We start from the raw sequence: 18834 nt of genomic DNA on the forward strand, positions 1-18834 counted from the left end.
AAAAAGGAATGGAGTGGCATTTTTTTCGCCCCTGTGAGCGCTGAGCGATTTTTTTGCAGAGCGGGGAAAAAGATGCTGAGCGCCAGAACGGTGTGCAAAGACCAATCCGAGAGCGATGAGTGGAATTTCCAACTGCTCAAATACTCTGGTGTGTGCACGTGTATATAAACACGGTGCTAGTTACCTGTTGGACGTCCTGTTGGAACACACAGAGCTGTAGCCTCTGGTGCAGGCGGACCTTGCGGTGCTGCCAGATGCTCTCCAGGCGTCTCTGGTGGTGCAGGACCTCGTGGACCACGTCCAGGATACAGTGGACTGCCTTGGAGTAGTTGGCTGTGGCCGTCAGAGATTCCGAGTTCCCCGGGCTCAATGGTCTCTGGAGGACATCCAGCAGTGCCTTGCCATCCTGACTGACCTTTTGACAGAGAGGGATGTGATATTTATTTATTATTATTATTATTATTATTTTTTAACCTTTATTTAACTAGGCAAGTCAGTTAAGAACAAATTCTTATTTACAATGACAGCCTACTGGGGAACAGTGGGTTAACTGCCTTGTTCAGGGGCAGAACAACAGATTTTTACCTTGTCAGCTCAGGGATTCGATCCAGCAAACTTTCGGTTACTGGCCCAACGCTCTAACCACTAGGCTACCTGCCACCCCTATTAGTAGGATTAGCCTAGCTCTAGCGTAGCAGTTAGAGCATTGGGCCAGCAACCCAAAGGTTGCTAGTTCAAATCCCCAAGGTGAAAATAAATCTGTCTATCTGCCCTTGAGCAAAGCACTTTACCCTAATTGCTCCAGGGTCACCGTCATTAATGTCTGATCCCTGGCGGTAACCCCACTATCTGAGGGTGTCTCAGGGGGAGATGGGATATGCAAAAAACACATTTCCATTTCACACCTCACACTTGTACATGCATTGAAACAGGACAAATATAAGCACCCCCTATTTGACTGTCGAAATCTGCAGGGTTGCAAAATTCCAGCAAAATTCCCAGGTTCTCCATCAATCCCATTTGGAGGATTCCTGGATTTCCTCCCGATTTCACGATTTTTTTGTGAACCCGGGAATTTTGAGAATGTCTCCGAATTTTTAAACTCTATGACTGCATTAGATACAGTATCACAATTAATCTTGAAGCTTGTCATGTCAGTCAAATCTTAGTTTCATTATGTGGAAAGAAAAGTTTGAGGAAAATAAGGAATTTGAAAGTCAGTTCCTTGCTAATCACCTCTGTTCTGTTCTAGCTGCACATGCACCGTCCTAAATTAAGCAAAGTCAAAGCTGTAATTTCATTTCCAGTGGAAATCGCTAAATTACTTGCACTTTCTTGTGCATTAGGATGAGTTTTTTTTTCTCTTCTTCATCTGTGGCACAATATGTAAGAGAACAGCAAAGCCTTTCTTTTTTTGGTTCAAACCAGAGACGTTTATAGCAACCTTTTCAGAGACGATACTAAAATAAAACTACCAAGGAGGACAAAAGTCAGTGGAGAGCTTGTCATCTAGTGAAATGCTACACCACCACAAACCTATCATCATACAGGATCTTCTGTGGGGAGTAAATCTGACATGGAAGGACAGTGGTCCACATACTGCATAACAGGCCATGTGTCACACATGGTGCAATGCAGATGGATTCAATGTGGCGGGTAAAGGTCCTATTTGATATAAAACTGTAGTACAGGGTAACGTTTACGTGAAAGAGTTTTGTGTCTGGTACGATCTGATTTAAGGACTGTTTCATTTAAGGGCAATATTTCAACTTTATGTGCAGTGTACATCCATGCTTAGATTGCTGATGATAATGTTCAGATAACTTATGACAGTCTTTTAAAAACCATCGTATATATCTCATATAAAAGGGGGATTACAATTGTTGTCATTCCCCTTAAAAGCTATGTGGTGGGATCTTAAACTAGCACAGAATACCACTATAAACCTGAGTTTAGTCAGTGCTCTAACTGGGTGAGTGTCAGGGTTGGGGACAATACCATATCAATTCATAAAGTAAACCAAATTCCAAATCCAAATTTTCCAATTCCTAATTGAAAAGCATTGAAAATAATTGAAATCTTAGTGTCCTTCCTGAATTGACCGGGATTGAAATGGAATTCACCCCAACCCTGGTTTGTGTTGTGAGGGTGTCTCACCTCGGTGTAGGCCTGGGTCACTTGTTCGTAGAGGCTCTGGTGGTGGTGGATGGCCAGCTCCAGGTCCTGCATATCCGAGGGCAGTCCCCCCTCACTACACATCTTACACCAGGCCTCCACCCCAGCCAGGAACTGTATGAACACAGGCCAAAGAGACACATTCACACAACAGAACAGAGACAGATAGATCAATCAACAGAGCCCTGGGATAAATTTCATAGACAGAGGCCGGCAGGGAGGGAGGAAGGGAGGTAGGGAAGCATGGAGGGAGGAAGGGAGGTAGGGAAGCAGGGAGGGAGGGAAGCAGGCAGGCAGGCAGACCCTCTTTATGAGAGGCTGAGGAAACCCTGGACCCCGGCTGCCTGCCTGGCTCTCTGTAAAGCAGCATAGTCCACAGCCGACAGGCACACCTGTAGCCCCAAACAATCTGCATCATAGCAGCTGCTGCCAAGGCAACGCAGGTCTATCTTAACGACCTCTACACAGCAACAGGCAACAGCCAGAGAAATACAGGACAACACTGACACTACAATCTCTCTCAGACGGCCTGTGGGCTTGAAGGATGGTCAAAGCGTTGATGCAACGCTTGAATTGTCATGCAAATCCCCCTTTGACGTCAGTACATGTTTTACACAAATGTTTGAGTTACGTGCTCAGACTTCCAGTTAGGTAGAATTCAGGGCTATGTGACTGAGTGACAACAGTATGAGGGTTGCAGCCCGTAGGCCTACTGTCTACTGCCAACCTGTTCCGACTTCTGGTGGAAGACAGCTGACATGGCCAGGATGGTGCTGCGTTCATCCAGGGCGGCGGCGAAGCTCTTCCACTCCTGGTCCAGCTGGGCCGAGATCTGTTTGATCTGCTGCGAGGCGTAGTGGCCCGCCTCCGACAGCCGCGACGCCACCGACATGATCCGGTTGATGTTCACATAGGCATTCTGCACCGAGGGAGGGACACACATAGAGAAGACATAATATATTATGGGAAAAGATCCAGGGTCTATATTAGGGGTATTCAACTTGTACCCGATGAGGTCCGGAGCTGGTTTTCTATTCTACCTGATAATTAATTGCACACACCTGGTGTCCCAGGTCTAATCAGTCCCTAAAAAAAAGAAGTGGAACTGGCTTCGAGGTCCAGAGTTGAGTTTGAGGGGTCAATATCATTTAATTCAGGATCTATTTCCTTTCATTCAGGATATATTTAATTAAATTCAGGATATTTTTTTATTGAATTCAGGATCTATTTACTCCTTATAGCCCTGCGACCAACCATCAAACAGGCAAAGCGTCAATACAGGGCTAAGATTGAACACCGGCTCCGACGCTCGTCTTATGTGGCAGGGCTTGCAAACTATTACAGACTACAAAGGGAAGCCCAGCCGCGAGCTGCCCAGTGACACGAGCCTACCAGATGAGCTAAACCACTTCTATGCTCGCTTCAAGGCAAGCAACACTGAGGCATGCATGAGAGCATCAGCTGTTCCGGACGACTGTGTGATCACGCTCTCCGTAGCCGACGTGAGTAAGACCTTTACACAGGTCAACATACACAAGGCTGCAGGGCCAGACGGATTACCAGGACGTGTGCTCCGGGCATGTGCTGACCAACTGGCAGGTGTCTTACCTGACATTTTCAACATGTCCCTGATTGAGTCTGTAATACCAACATGTTTCAAGCAGACCACCATAGTCCCAAAGAACACAAAGGCAACCTGCCTAAATGACTACAGACCCGTAGCACTCACGTCCGTAGCCATGAAGTGCTTTGAAGGGTTGGTAAGGGCTCACATCAACACCATTATCCCAGAAACCCTAAACCCACTCCAATTTGCATACTGCCCAAACAGATCCACAGATGATGCAATCTCTATTGCACTCCACACTGACCTTTCTCACCTGGACAAAAGCAACACTTATGTGAGAATGCTATTCATTGACTACAGCTCAGCGTTCAACACCATAGTACCCTCAAAGCTCATCACTAAGCTAAGGATCCTGGGACTAAACACCTCCCACTGCAACTGGATCCTGGTGGTGAGGGTAGGTAGCAACACATCTGCCACGCTGATCATCAACACTGGAGCTCCCCAAGGGTGCGTGCTCAGTCCCCTCCTGTACTCCCTGTTAACCCACGACTGCATGGCCAGGCACGACTCCAACACCATCATTAAGTTTGCAGACGACACAACAGTGGTAGGCCTGATCACCTACAACGACGAGACAGCCTATAGGGAGGAGGACAAAGACCTGGCCGGGTGGTGCCAGAATAACAACCTATCTCTCAACGTAACCAAGACTAAGGAGATGATTGTGGACTACAGGAAAAGGAGGACCGAGCACACCCCCATTCTCATCGACGGGGCTGTAGTGGAGCAGGTTGAGAGCTTCAAGTTCCTTGGTGTCCACATCACCAACAAACTAGAATGGTCCAAACACACCAATACAGTCGTGAAGAGGGCACAGCAAAGCCTATTCCCCCTCAGGAAACTAAAAAGATTTGGCATGGGTCCTGAGATCCTCAAAAGGTTCTACAGCTGCAACATCGAGAGCATCCTGACCGGTTGCATCACTGCCTGGTACGGCAATTGCTCGGCCTCTGACCGCAAGGCACTACAGAGGGTAGTGTGTACGGCCCAGTACATCACTGGGGCTAAGCTGCCTGCCATCCAGGACCTCTACACCAGGCGGTGTCAGAGGAAGGCCCTAAAAATTGTCAAAGACCCCAGCCACCCCAGTCATAGACTGTTCTCTCTACTAGCGCATGGCAAGGGGTACTGGAGTGCCAAGTCTGGGACAAAAAGGCTTCTCAACAGTTTTTACCCCCAAGCCATAAGACTCCTGAACAGGTAATCAAATGGCTACCCAGACTATTTGCATTGTGTGCCCCCCCCCAACCCCTCTTTTTTACACTGCTGCTACTCTCTGTTTATCATATATGCATAGTCACTTTAACTATACATTCACGTACATACTACCTCAATTGGGCCGACCAACCAGTGCTCCCGCACATTGGCTAACCGGTTTATCTGCATTGTGTCCCGCCACCCACCACCCGCCAACACCTCTTTTACGCTACTGCTACTCTCTGTTCATCATATATGCATAGTCACTTTAACCATATCTACATGTACATACTACCTCAATCAGCCTGACTAACCGGTGTCTGTATGTAGCCTCACTACTTTTATAGCCTCGTTACTGTATATAGCCTGTCTTTTTACTGTTGTTTTATTTCTTTACTTACCTATTGTTCACCTAATACCTTTTTTGCACTATTGGTTAGAGCCTGTAAGTAAGCATTTCACTGTAAGGTCTACACCTGTTGTATTCGGCGCACGTGACAAATAAACTTGATTTGATTTGATTTATTCATACATAGAGATGACTGAATCCAAGTGGACAAACAAATGAAGAAATCTGTGGCGTGTCTAGCTATACCTAGCAATGTAGTATCGCTTATTAGCTAAACATTCAATGCTACAGAGATACTGTATGACCTGTGAGCCAGTCCGACATGAAATTATGGTGTAGAGCTTAGCGACAACAAGCGTGACAGAATTCTGCAGCTTTGACTGAATCGCTCACTCTCTGGCAGGCCACCCCTGATGTCTTTGACACTCACACACAAACAGGTAGACAGAAATGTACATCCTCTGTGCTGCCATCTGGCTATGTAGTCCACAAAATCCACCCATCCATCCCTCCACTATGGGAGTTTAATCATCTCTGGCCGCTTTAGGCCCAACCATTTATCAGCTTCACATGATGCACCCACCGTGGGCTTTATTTACCGCTAACCTGATTAGAACTGCTAATGAAGGCATAAAAACAAACAGCTCGTTGGTTTAAAGCAGGGCTTAGTGAACTACGTTCAGACATGGTAGCTACATGCTGAACACGCTGAGCCAAGACACGTCAAAACATAATAACAGCATGATTTAGGAGTCTGTATGAGCAGAGAGAGGGAGAGAGAGAGAGAGAGACAGAGAGAGAGAGAGAGAGAGAGAGAGTGGGGGGAGCAAGAGAGAGAGTGTAGGGGGGAACAAGCGAGAGAGAGAGAGAAAGAGAGAGAGAGAGTGAGAGAGAGTGGTTCTTCAGTGAGAGCCAAGCTGCCTCTGAGTGGGGAGGTTTTTTATTGTAAAAAATACAATAAAAACATCACACACTGAGAATCAAGGCTGGAAATGGCAATAGAAGGCTAGAATGGGACTAAAAACCCAAAATATATAAGTATTGAAAAATATACTGTGTCTGTATAATGTATTTAGTATGTATAAGCTGGAAGTAGAAGTGTTGTTGTCCATTAGTTTACTCCAATTAGGGAAGGGGTGTTAGGGTTAGGGGAAAATATATTCAAATATATATATATATATATATATATATATATATATATATATATATATATATATATATATTATGTATATATTGACACATATATATATGGGGGATTGGAAATGATGCAGACAATAACCCTGATGGAAGGCACAATCTATCAACAATATTAAAGCTGATCTACCCCCCTAAATGCTAGAAGGACTTTCCATGCCATTCAAATGTGCATGTGCGTGTGGTGCGTTTGGTACATACAGTGCCGCGAAAAATGATTTGCCCCCTTTCTGATTGTCTCTATTTTTGCATATTTTTTATACTGAATATTATCAGAACTTCAACCAAAACCTAATATTAGATCAAGGAAACCTGTGTTTACATATAACCAAAAAATGGATACTTATTTCATTAAATAAATTAACAAAGTTATGCAACACTCAATTCCCCTGTGTGAAAAAGAAAGTAATTGACATGGGTTCCATTATGCCTGGTGGAAACCAAACACGGCATTCTACAGTAAGCACCTCATACCAACGGTCAAGCATGGTGGTAGTGTGATGGTTTGGGAATGCTTTTCTGCCTCAGGACCTGGACCTGCACGACTAAAAAGCAACACATTTGAAGTTTTGGAATGGCCTAGTCAAAGTCCAGACCTAATCCCAATTGAGACGTTGTGCCAGGACTTGAAATTAGCAGTTCATGCTTGAAAACCCACAAATGTGCTGAGTTAAAATATTTCTGCATGGAAGAATGGGCCAAAATTCCTCCACAGCAACGTGAGAGATCTGATCAGGAAACATTTGAATGGAGTCTTTGCAGCTAAAGGTGGCAGAACCAGTTATTGAGTGCAAGGGTGCAATTACTTTTTCACACAGGGGCATTGGGTGTTGCATACTGTAACTTTGTTTATTAAATAAATTAAATAAGTATGTAATTGTTATGTTATTTGTTCACCTTTATCTAATATTAGGTTTTGGTTGAAGATCTGATAACATTCAGTATCAAAAATATGGAAAAGTAGAGAAAATTAGAAGGGGGGCAAATATTTTTTCTCAGCACTGTATGTGGCTTGATTTCTGAACCAAATAGCACCAAACATGTCTTCATTCTGTCAGAGCAAAACTGCAGTAGAGGCCATTCCCTACTCTAAGGTGTATCTCAAAAGGCACCCTATTCCCTATTTAGTGCACTACTTATGACCAGGGCCATGTAGGTAACAGGGTGCCATTTGGGAAACATCCTAACAGTCATTTTAATGGCAGTGTAACTGGTGAGTAGAAGCAGAGGAAATCAAATCAACATTGAGGAAGTAGCCTGCTATTTCAGTAGAGCAATACTAATCTGAACGTGTGTGTTCATATGCAAAACGGACTTCAGCGCTCCATCGCCAGTGGCCTGCGCGACATCATTGGTAGCTGTACGAGCATGTTTTTTTCACAACCCTATTTGAAATACTAATACAGTAATTGAAAGGCTTTTTGACTCGCTCCTCGAACATCGGCCAGTCTGTCTTTCAATAATTCCGCTTTTACTCCGCTCATTCAAAGTGAAATCACTGAGCCATGACTCAAAGAGTATTGATGTCATCCATATTATTAGATCCCCCCCATCCCCATACACTGCAGAAAGTCCTCAGACACCACATAGTCCTCACACACCCCATAGTCCTCACACACCACATAGTCCTCACACACCACATAGTCCTCACACACCACATAGTCCTCACACACCACATAGTCCTCACACACCACATAGTCCTCACACACTTTAGTCCTCACACACCACATAGTCCTCACACACTTTAGTCCTCACACACTTTAGTCCTCACACACTTTAGTCCTCACACACTTTAGTCCTCACACACTTTAGTCCTCACACACTTTAGTCCTCACACACCACATAGTCCTCACACACCCCATAGTCCTCACACACCACATAGTCCTCACACACCACATAGTCCTCACACACGTTAGTCCTCACACACCACATAGTCATCACACACCACATAGTCCTCACACACCCCATAGTCCTCACACACCACATAGTCCTCACACACCACATAGTCCTCTCACACAACATATCCTCTCACACAACATAGTCCTCACACACCCCATAGTCCTCACACACCCCATAGTCCTCACACACCCCATAGTCCTCTCACACCACATAGTCCTCTCACCCCACATAGTTGCCACACCCCATTTAGTCCCCACACCCCATATAGTCCTCACACACTACATAGTCCTCACATACCATAGAATTCATGGCAAAGTGATTGTGCTGCGTCTGGAGGTCCACGGCGTGTTGGTAGCTGACTCCTATCTCTGTGTGGCTCTGCAGGAACACTTCCTTATTGTGACTGATCCAGTCAAACATCTATGGTGGGAACAAACACAGATACATAATGTTAGGTTGGGTTACTGGTCCTCTGTGGCTCAGTTGTTAGGGCATGGCGCTTTTGGGTTCGATTCCCGCTGGAACCACCCATACAGAAATGAATGCACGGCTTGCACGCATATAAACAGCATATATAAGGCATATTATATATAATCATCATGATGATTATTAGACATTCCCATTAATAGTTTAGCTGTTGTAACTCATCCCGGCACAGCAGACAGACATTATTTCATTTTCGGTGTATTGGACAGGATCGAGAGAGAGGCACAGCAAACAGCTGGATTTGAACCCATGCTTCAGCAGTATATGTGATTCAGAGGCAGCGGCTTAGACCACTAGACTATCCTAGGACACGGCAGATAAACATTCAGTGCTTTACATGATACTGTAGTCCTCTCTCTGGTGTTAATTATACACTAATGATTGGATTTAACGAAAAGCAAGTCATTGGGAGGCTTGCCATCGCTCTTTTTTAAAATCCTGTACAGTACACTCAAGTATATGATCAAAAATTAAATAACGATGGCGTGACAAGCATGATTATAGGGTCACATTAGGACAGCCCTCCAGGCCAGCAGCTTTACACCCCCGCTCTGAAGAGCCTGCAACATTAGAATACATCTATTTAATCAGGTTTGATTGAGCTGTTAATTAAACATTGGCGCTAGTGTGACCTCTCAGCGCTGCCTTCCAATGTAAGTCCTTATAAAAGGAATGAGTTGTCTGATGTGTTTGTACTGATATAACAGATTACGGAGCAGGTGTTGCTATAGACAATTTGCTCCGATTTAGACGTTTTTTTAAATGAATAGTGCTATGGTAATTATTATCCTACTAAACCATGATCAATTGCAGTAAAAAGTTACAATGGCTTTTCTTTCAATAAGCAATAACTTTAGCAAATAGAATGGGAAAAGCAGAAAAGTGTCAAGGAAAAAGTGGTCCTCCATATATTTTGGTTTTGAATCATATTTCTTACCCTCAAAGTAGGGTTTGATTTAATCAACTTTATTGTCAAAAGACCATATGATTGAAACGATACTTATAAATTCCCTAACTTGTCATGCTTATTAAATGACATCTTGACAGCTTAATCTAATAATTTACAAATCAACAGAGAGAAGCTGGCTAAAGAATAATTAGCTCAATGACTGCTTGCTTTTTTAGGGGGGCCAAATTCTGGCTCAGTGCAGTTGCTGATAAATGACTCCCTATCATGTTCACTTGACGATGAGGAACCGTTTGCACTACAAGTTTGCTTTTCCTGCAGTGCAGGAAAATTCTCGGCAACAAAAGAGTGTTCAAAAGAGTGATCCTATTCTGTATATCATTATCCTAAATGAACAACAACTTCTTCCTTATCATAAACCTAAAATGTACTCTGTAAAAATGACATATTCCTTGAAAGAAATATATTGATTGCATCAAAGAGGTATTTTTCCCTCTATGGAGCACAACATCGATTTTAATCCAAAACTCTCCTGACTAAAACCCATCTGATTTTTTCCATCATATGGCGTTGATCATTACAAGTGCATGATGGTAGAGGAAGACGGCGGCGTGGAGGCCAGGTGAGAGGAGCAGTAATTGTTCATTTTGACTGGGTCCCACATGGCACCAGAATCCCTATAGGTCATATCACCAGTAGCGGTGCCTGGGTAAAATCACAGGGGAAGCCAAGCCAGGGGGGACAAAAACATATTACAACCTATGTGTTGTGATAATTGCGTTGTTTGTTCTTTAACCTGTTAATTCAATCATATGCTTTGACACCTAAGGCCGAGACAATAAGAAGACACAGTGGCAGAATAAATTCAACCACACCTTTGTTTCATCACAAAACCAGAGAGCAACATCTATCCGGTGAAGTCCACAAAACATATTGCATGTAACAAACAGTTAAATGACCTACGGCATGGTCAAGCAAGTTAATGTTTCCATTTTTGGATTGCTAAACAACTATTGATTTAGAAACACGGATAGTTAGTGCAAGTCACAAAGAAAACTGCCTCCACTATTTCAACGCCAGCATTTCAACATCATCTAATCATCTATGCAGTGACAACTAAAAGATACCAACAACTATGTAGTCCAATAAATGTAATCTAAATATGATGTGGCTGTCCATGGTACTGATTTATGTGTGAATGCCCGTGTGCGTGCTTGCAAGTAGAAAAAAACATGTTCACTCACCCTACTTGTAGAGAAACGCCAATGGCATCCTCCTCTTTCATGTTGCCTAAACGGTCTATGACTCTGTCATACAGTACACTCTTTAAATTGTTGTTGTCCTAAGCTACCAGGCTAAAATTGCTTGCTCGCTAGCCTAACTTCCTTTCATGGGCAACAATGCGCCAGGCCAACTAGTTAACATTAGCCTACTACATCTAGCTGCATGTTGAACAGGCCAGGGTCACAATGTACGAATTTATGATTGGATCAGAATCGGTGTTATAATAATTGGTAAGTACGGAGAATTAAGTAAAACCACAAGTCCAAATCCCTATCTCCATCCATGGCTAATTTAAGAAAGGGCCTATTTGAGCTAGCTAGCTAACCACCGGAGAACAACAATGCAAAGACATGCAACAACTCAATGACGTTTGGTGAGAAGCCAAATCCAAATTGGCTTCCCTTGACACCTTTTTTTGGTGCGCCAGGACCATTCACAGCTGAGCTCACTCAGTTTAGCTCAATGCTGATTGGCTAGTATTTTATTACTTTTTTATCAAGGAAGGCCAAATGCTCCTGCGAATTGAAGGAAATGTATGAAACACAGAGAGACCAAAGTTACATTATTTTGTATGTTTTTTTCTTGGTAACATTTTTGGGCCTTGGCATGAATACGTACCATTGCTAATCAATAAAACGTCTCAATATGGTGCAGAGCGTTCGATTTGGCTGCTGGGGGGCAAGGAGACCCCCAGCTCTGCTAAAACCATTGACAGCTACCTGACGTTTTCAAGGAATTGGTAAACAGTGGGGAACAGTCAGCGCCTTCTAGGCCTTTTTAAAAATAAAATGTCATTTTCATTTCTATTTCATCTTAACAATAATTCTAATAATTGTCTGATTTCATCTCTTCAGTTTGTGTTGGAGAAGGGTTATTACTGAATAGAACAAATCATTTTCTTTGGTGGTCTCTGGGTAGAAAAATCTAGCTAGCTCAGCCAGCCATTGGCTAGGCCTTCAGAAGCTGGACAGAAGGCCTCTGCCATTCAACCGTATTAGAGCGGAATTTTGGAGTGACAGTGGAATGAACCAATCACATTTTGACTTGCAATGGGTGGGACCGTTCTCAAAGGGCTAGACACGTCACTACTGAGAGCGCAAGAGGTAACGAATTCACAGTGGCGTGCCGTGGGCCTGGGGCCTGGGCCTTCAGTGAGGTACTACACAGTCCCACCCGAATTAATCCACCTCTTATTACCATCATTATGATGCCATGGCTCTAGACACTATACATTTAGACAGAAACGCAGTATAACCAGGCGTTGCGTCACCTTGAAATTGACAAATTGACATTTTTGGGTAAACAGTGTTTACCCAAAAACATGACACAATCAATGAGTCTTTTCAATATTTCCCTTCACCTTTTCATTGTGCAGCTGCGTTGCCCTGCGCGCTTGTTCGTTGAGCTGTAGATCCACTCCGGTGTCCCCAAAAGTTTTCAAAAGCACCATTGCTTGTAAGTGCCCAGCCGTACTTTGGTGTCTCGTTGCTGCCTTGGTTAGACAACTCAAGTTTGCAAAGCCAGTGTGGCTCCAAACACCAAATCGATCACTGCAAATAATAGGCATTCCCAGCAGTAGTTTGCAGTGCTTCTCGGAGCCATAGCGCTCGTAGTTGGAACTTTGAAAGTGGCAAGCGAACGAACCCCTTTCCCGCCTGTGACAGGCTTTGTAGCGTCGGCGTCGGGCGACCTCTCCTTACAATGTCTAACTTTTCTTGAAAAGTTCGTCTTGAGAATGGCGTTATAATTATATCCTCGACCAAATCGATATCTTCTCCTCCTTCCGCCATTGTGGGTTGAAAAAACAGCTTAGTAGTACGCAAATTAATTCGTTTATCAAATTCAGTTTCCTAGATCTGCATAGACCTGCCCATAGGACCTGCCTCTCAATATTGGTAATCCAATCAAAAGACGTGCACGCACTACGCCTGCTAGCTGGCTCCTGTGTAACACTGGAGCCAGCCAGCAGGCGTACAATAGCCAACTCTAAAGCTGATTGGTTGACACTAGATTTTCATTTCCATTCACTATAAGCTACAAGCGCCCGCACTGTTGATTCTGAAGGCCTGAGGGCAGATTTTAGACCCCTGGCAACACATGATGGCTGAATATGATTGGATAAAAGATCTAACATAAAGACCAGCCCTCCAAATCTCAACCTGGGGCTGGAAGCAGTGTAACCAAGAGGAAAGCTATGAAATGAAGAGTATAACTCTTACTCTGGGGAATAATTTAATACATATTTGTGGGAAAATATATTTAAAAAAAAAAAAATTATTCTGATGATGTTTAGGCCAGCAGAGAAGGCCTTGCTGGCCCTGACGGCCCACCACTGCGAATTCATAATACAACAAACATTTAATAATAATAATTCATAATACAGAATAGGAGGCTAATAAACAGCCAATAGATGGCGGTAATAAACTAATAGGTTGTAGTCTGCCATAAAACCTAGAAGAGCGCAAGAGAAAATAATCAGTGTCGCAAGCAGTAGTTTTCCCGCGCTAACGCTAGTAACGTTAGCTAGCTTGTGTTGTAGTAGAGTGCCAATGGCAACAGCGGCTGCAGCAGCTGTTATCGACTTCAAGGTGGAAGATGTTGCTAATTTGTTAGCATCACTCTTTTCAAGATACATTTTCAATCTGGTGAGTGGCACAATGTTTTTGTTGTAGCTTGCTTGCTGTTAGCTATATCTTGGAAAATGATGACCGTGGAACATTGTTGCATTGAAACTTCAGATCACCGGTCAGTTTGATGAACGTGAAAAAATGTATTTGCAATGGGAAGTAATAGCTACTTTGTTAACTTCATTTTGGACATGAAATGGTTGTGCTTTTATATTGGTCTGATTTCATGGGGCCTACTGGAGTGAATGGGCTGCTTATTCTTTAACATTATTTGATGCTGTGTGTGACTGCTGTCACCTGTCTGTCAGCCGTGTCTATGTGTTTGGACAAAATTGTCTCTCCTTAAACACCATGGTATTACGGTTGCGGTACATTCAGCAACATGAGCATTTCACCTTTGATTTGACACGGTTTGTTGTCGCTATTGGTGATAGTGTGAAAGTGGTGTTGGTGCCATAAGTTGTGTAAACAGTGCATTATTTGATGCTGTGTGTCATGTTGTGCCCATGGCGGTTCTGTCTCCGTGTGTGCGGCAGCCTGAAGCGCGGCCAGGCCTGTTCGATTCATTCATAATGTCATCAAAAAGTATTGCTCCTCCTTCACCTGAATTAGAATGGTCTGACTACTGACTACAGAAGATATAATGTCGGGCGCATTAAGTGATGCAATGTTTTCTGTTATTTTTTTGTTTGATACAATATTGTAATGAAACAGCAGGGAGCAGGTCTCGAACCCTCGACCTTCTAGCCCGAAGTCCGGCGCGCTATCGACTGTGCCGCAAAAGCATGCTCAAGCGGCAGAGTCGATTTCCGCGCTTATAAACCCAGGGTCGTTACACTACTCGCTCCTTTCAAAGAGCGCGTCCTCGCGCTAGCTTGCGACTTTACGTCTTACAGGAACGCGCTCACCGGCCAAGCACACGCACTGTCGTGGATGCAAGGTCCGATCACTTCCGACACCAATGTAATGAAACAGCAGGGAGCAGGTCTCGAACCCTCGACCTTCTAGCCCGAGGTCCGGCGCGCTATCGACTGTGCCGCAAAAGCATGCTCAAGCGGCAGAGTCGATTTCCGCGCTTATAAACCCAGGGTCGTTACAATATGTTGGAAGATTTTTGGTCCCTCTGAAAGTCTAGGTCCTATAGTCACGGTTCACCACTGTTGTTAAATAAATGTTATAAATATTTGGTTTTTAATATCATCACCTCTTGAAGAACATAGTCAAAACTATACATTTCCGATTATTCCAACATTTAGCTCTATCAGAGGTATACAACAAGTAACTACATACTTTTCATGATCAGTAAATATTTATTGATCATGTATTTTCAGATACGTAGGGTAGACTGTCCACTTGGCACGTAGCTAGCTAGCTAGGCAAACAACGTGTCGTTTAGTTTGCTTCACCAGAGATTAGGCTTTTGGAAAGTGCTTGGCATTGGCAAGTCCTCGTCCTTGTAAAGTAGTCAGTCTGACTGCTGTCATCACCACTATAGATGGCAAGCAAATACCATCTAGTTTATCCCCTGAAAGTTAACATGTTAACTAGCCATATTGACGTAATCTGTTATTAGCTAGCTAGCCAATTTGACATGGTCCATCAATCAACGTAGCCTATCATGTCTGTCAGCAGCAATCAGGATTAAACACGCTTAAAAACAATGTTGAAAAGGGGATCATGTTAGCTAACTTCACTAGGTAGGCCTACGTTGGTTGGAAAAAAGTACATTAGGTCTACTTATCACTCTGTTTAGCCAACTGTACACCTTTTCTACTGGTAGCTTGTCAAGCAGAGCCCACAAAGGATGGGTAATTGACCTAAACCACTCATACTTGAGTTCCCTTTCATTTTAGGTCACTCAAATATCAAATTAATGGTGGCCAATATAGAGATATCGTGAGGCTACCCTCACGTATCAGAAATTACATCATCAATTGATGTTTACTGATCATGAAAAGCATGTAGTTATTTGCTGCTAAATTGTTTTGCATGGAATAATCAAAAAAAAAATGTTCTGACAATGCTGATAATATTACAACCAAAGTTAACATTTATTTAACAATCCCTTAAAAACTGCACTCAGGTGTCAATGGTTTTAGTGTAGTTTTGGGTCTCCTAGCCCCCCAGCAGTCAAATGAAAAGCTCTGCACCTTATTGTGACCTTTTACTGATAACGACCTATAGGTCCTGGTTAAAATAGGTCCCCTATGTAGGGAATAGGGTGCCATTTGGGGTGCTGCCCAAAGAGAGCACATGAGGTCATTATGGAGGACCTCCTCCTCAGGAGGACAAAATAAACATGTGTCTATCCTCCCCTCCATCTTCCCCCCTGTCTGTTATTGTTCCCTTTGATCCTGATCCACACAGATATGTAGTGCCTTTACTGGGGCTGCACACTGACAATTTCATGTCATTGTTAAGAAAAATACCCTTATTAATGCTTGAGCTTCAAAGGTGCCCTGTTATAATACGCTCAGTGTTTACAATCACTGTTCAAATGGCTGGAGTGCAGGTGTGCAACCACAAACGCTACTATGACTGTCCAAGTGCTCGGTCGGATCTGAATTAAAATAGTCTTATGGAATCTGAGCTTACAATACGACCAGTAGGTGAACTGCTGTAGTAATCTTGTTAGACTGTGCGTTGTGTAACACATTGTTAGTGCAGTGTTAGTAACCAATCACAGACCAATTGGAGAGGACACATGGAGGGACAGACAGAGTATGTGTGCCAGACCTTAATTGGCATTGTCCCCAGGGAAATTAATCTTTATCTGGGCCTGGCCTAATCATCAGAGGCACCATGGGGCTCCACTGTCATTAGAAAAGGGACTGACTGCACTTATCCAAATTAAGGCCTTTGTCTAGAATCCAGCAGGCATTGGCCTACTACTTCATCATTGTAGGGTATATTGGGGGGAGTGTGGGCTTGGAGGGAATATTGCATGGTTAGGAGAAGGCCATTTTTCTTCCTTTCTCTCTGTATACACTAGCTGTGTGGCCATTTGACTTTAGTTTATTTGTTTTCGTTCATTTGTCCGGTTGCATTGAGAAACGGCAGATGACTTGGCAATGTAAAACATTGTTTTGAATATGTGATCATCATTGTCATCTAAATACAACCACCTTTTCTTGCAGGCTCACCTGTGTCTCTGACCTGAGTTATATAGGTTATATAGTTATATAGAGTTATATAGGTCCTAACATGAGGTCATATTGCTGCTGTTGTGTTGTTCCTAATGGGTTTGGGGGTATTTAGGCAATATGAGGTTTTCCTTTAAAAACAAAAAAAATGACCTTAAAATGATTATGAAATTATTACATATACCTTTGGGTTCATCTGGACAACATTACTGCCATTGTCAAGGGAGATGTGTGCGTAGAGGAGAATAAATAGTTTTTAATACACACTTAAAAATACCTCACAAATTGGAAAAGTGGGCAAAATACATGTTTATTCCCTAAAATAGCATCTCGGGAATGAGGTACTGAACTGTTGTTTTTTCTAAATCTTGTAAAAGCACATATCCTTCTAAAAGCACAGGCTGTTATTATATCCCATTTAATATGTGTTTCAAATAAATAAACAAAATGCCAGCGTTTATGTATTCAGGCCCTCCATATAAACAGAGAAAGTCTGTGTCCCAAATGTCACCCTATCTGTACACTTTTGACCAGGGCCCAGAGGGCTCTGGTCAAAAGTATTGCACTATATACAGTAGGGGATTGAGGGCCATTTGGGATGCACCCTAGACCTCAAATAACATCTAGCCCAAAGTGTGTTAATCGCTGTCATACTGAGGACTTTCACAATGTGTCTCTAGGATAAATATTTGCATCCAAGGCTCAGAGATATTTATATGTGAAAAACCTCTCAATCAGTTTGCAACCTTTTAATATAAATTCCATGTCAACGCTTGTCTGCCTTACTGTACACAAGGCACACGTTTGGCAATTAGAATGGTCTTACTAGGTAAACGCCCTTATTATATTATGAACGTCAAATCACCAGTGTATTTAATGTACTGTGGGTTCATTTGTGTTATTCTGTTAGCAGATATCATTGGTATCATCTATATCATGTTGTCTGAGTATGTTTTGTTTGTAATTTTACTTAGATTTGCACGTTTTTAACCACGAGTTAAAGACAAAAGTCCATAAAATATTTCAATGGACATAAAGGTTTTCAATTCAGAGATCAACTCAGCAGAAATTGTTTTATTGTGAATATTTCTAGACCTCTGAGTTTGGTCACTCACCTTCTCTGCGTCCTGCTCAAAGAGGCGGAGCTGGAAACACTGGTCCAGCTTGAGCTTGCGGACATGCCACATCTGGTGCAGGTGCTGTCTGGTGGAGTGCAGCTTGTCCAGCAGGCTGGCGATCTTAGGCACCACGCTCTGGAAGTCAGCACTACCCGAGATGCAGTTCCTCCCAGAAAACCCATCACTAGATCGAATACACTGAAGCAGCCTCTGGCCCTCCCTGTCCAGCTCCTCCACGGGAGCCTTCATCACCTTCTTCTTGAGCTGCGTGTGCTCGTCGATGAGCCGCCGGGAGCCCTCCACGTCCACCGGGAACTCCTTCTTGGCCAGCAGCTCCTGAAGGTCCTCCAGGCGGGAGAGGAGGTGCACAGCCGAGCCCATGAACTCCTCCAGGGCCACGCGCAGATCCATCCACTCCTCGTGGTTGTACTCCAGAGAGCCCTCAAAGTCGTCTGTCAGCTGGGACGGGTCCACCAACTTAGTCAGGCCCTCCACTGACACCATGCTAGTCTGTCAAATCAAATCCAAATCAAGTGTTATTTGTCACCTGCTTCGTAAACAACAGGTGTAGACGAACAGTGAAATGCTTACTTAAGGGGGCCCTTTCCAACAATGCAGAGAAAAATAGAAAAATAATAGAAAGATAACACAAGGAATAAATACACAATGAGCAACAATAACTTGGCTATATACAAGGGGTACCAGTACCGAGTCGATGTGCAGGGGTACGAGGTCATTGAGGTAGATATGTACATATAGGTAGGGGTAAAGTGATAATAAACATTAGCAGCAGCATATGTGGTGAGTCAAAAGAGTTAGTGTAAA

General features: G+C 43.4%; 1 protein-coding gene across 1 annotated transcript in view; it reads right to left on the reverse strand.

Annotated features, from left to right (window-relative positions):
* The window catches only part of LOC120064029 (kalirin), a 112517-nt gene that overhangs the window by 73900 nt on the left and 19783 nt on the right, over nucleotides 1-18834 (reverse strand). The window contains exons 4-8 of the mRNA XM_039014338.1: nucleotides 18007-18519; nucleotides 8742-8864; nucleotides 2903-3094; nucleotides 2158-2289; nucleotides 185-415 (exon numbers count right to left, since the gene is read on the reverse strand). Coding sequence (XP_038870266.1) covers nucleotides 185-415; nucleotides 2158-2289; nucleotides 2903-3094; nucleotides 8742-8864; nucleotides 18007-18519 — 1191 coding nt within the window. The remainder of the gene's footprint in view (nucleotides 1-184; nucleotides 416-2157; nucleotides 2290-2902; nucleotides 3095-8741; nucleotides 8865-18006; nucleotides 18520-18834) is intronic.

This window comes from Salvelinus namaycush, chromosome 19 (assembly GCF_016432855.1).
Source record: "Salvelinus namaycush isolate Seneca chromosome 19, SaNama_1.0, whole genome shotgun sequence".
Lineage (NCBI taxonomy): Eukaryota > Metazoa > Chordata > Actinopteri > Salmoniformes > Salmonidae > Salvelinus > Salvelinus namaycush.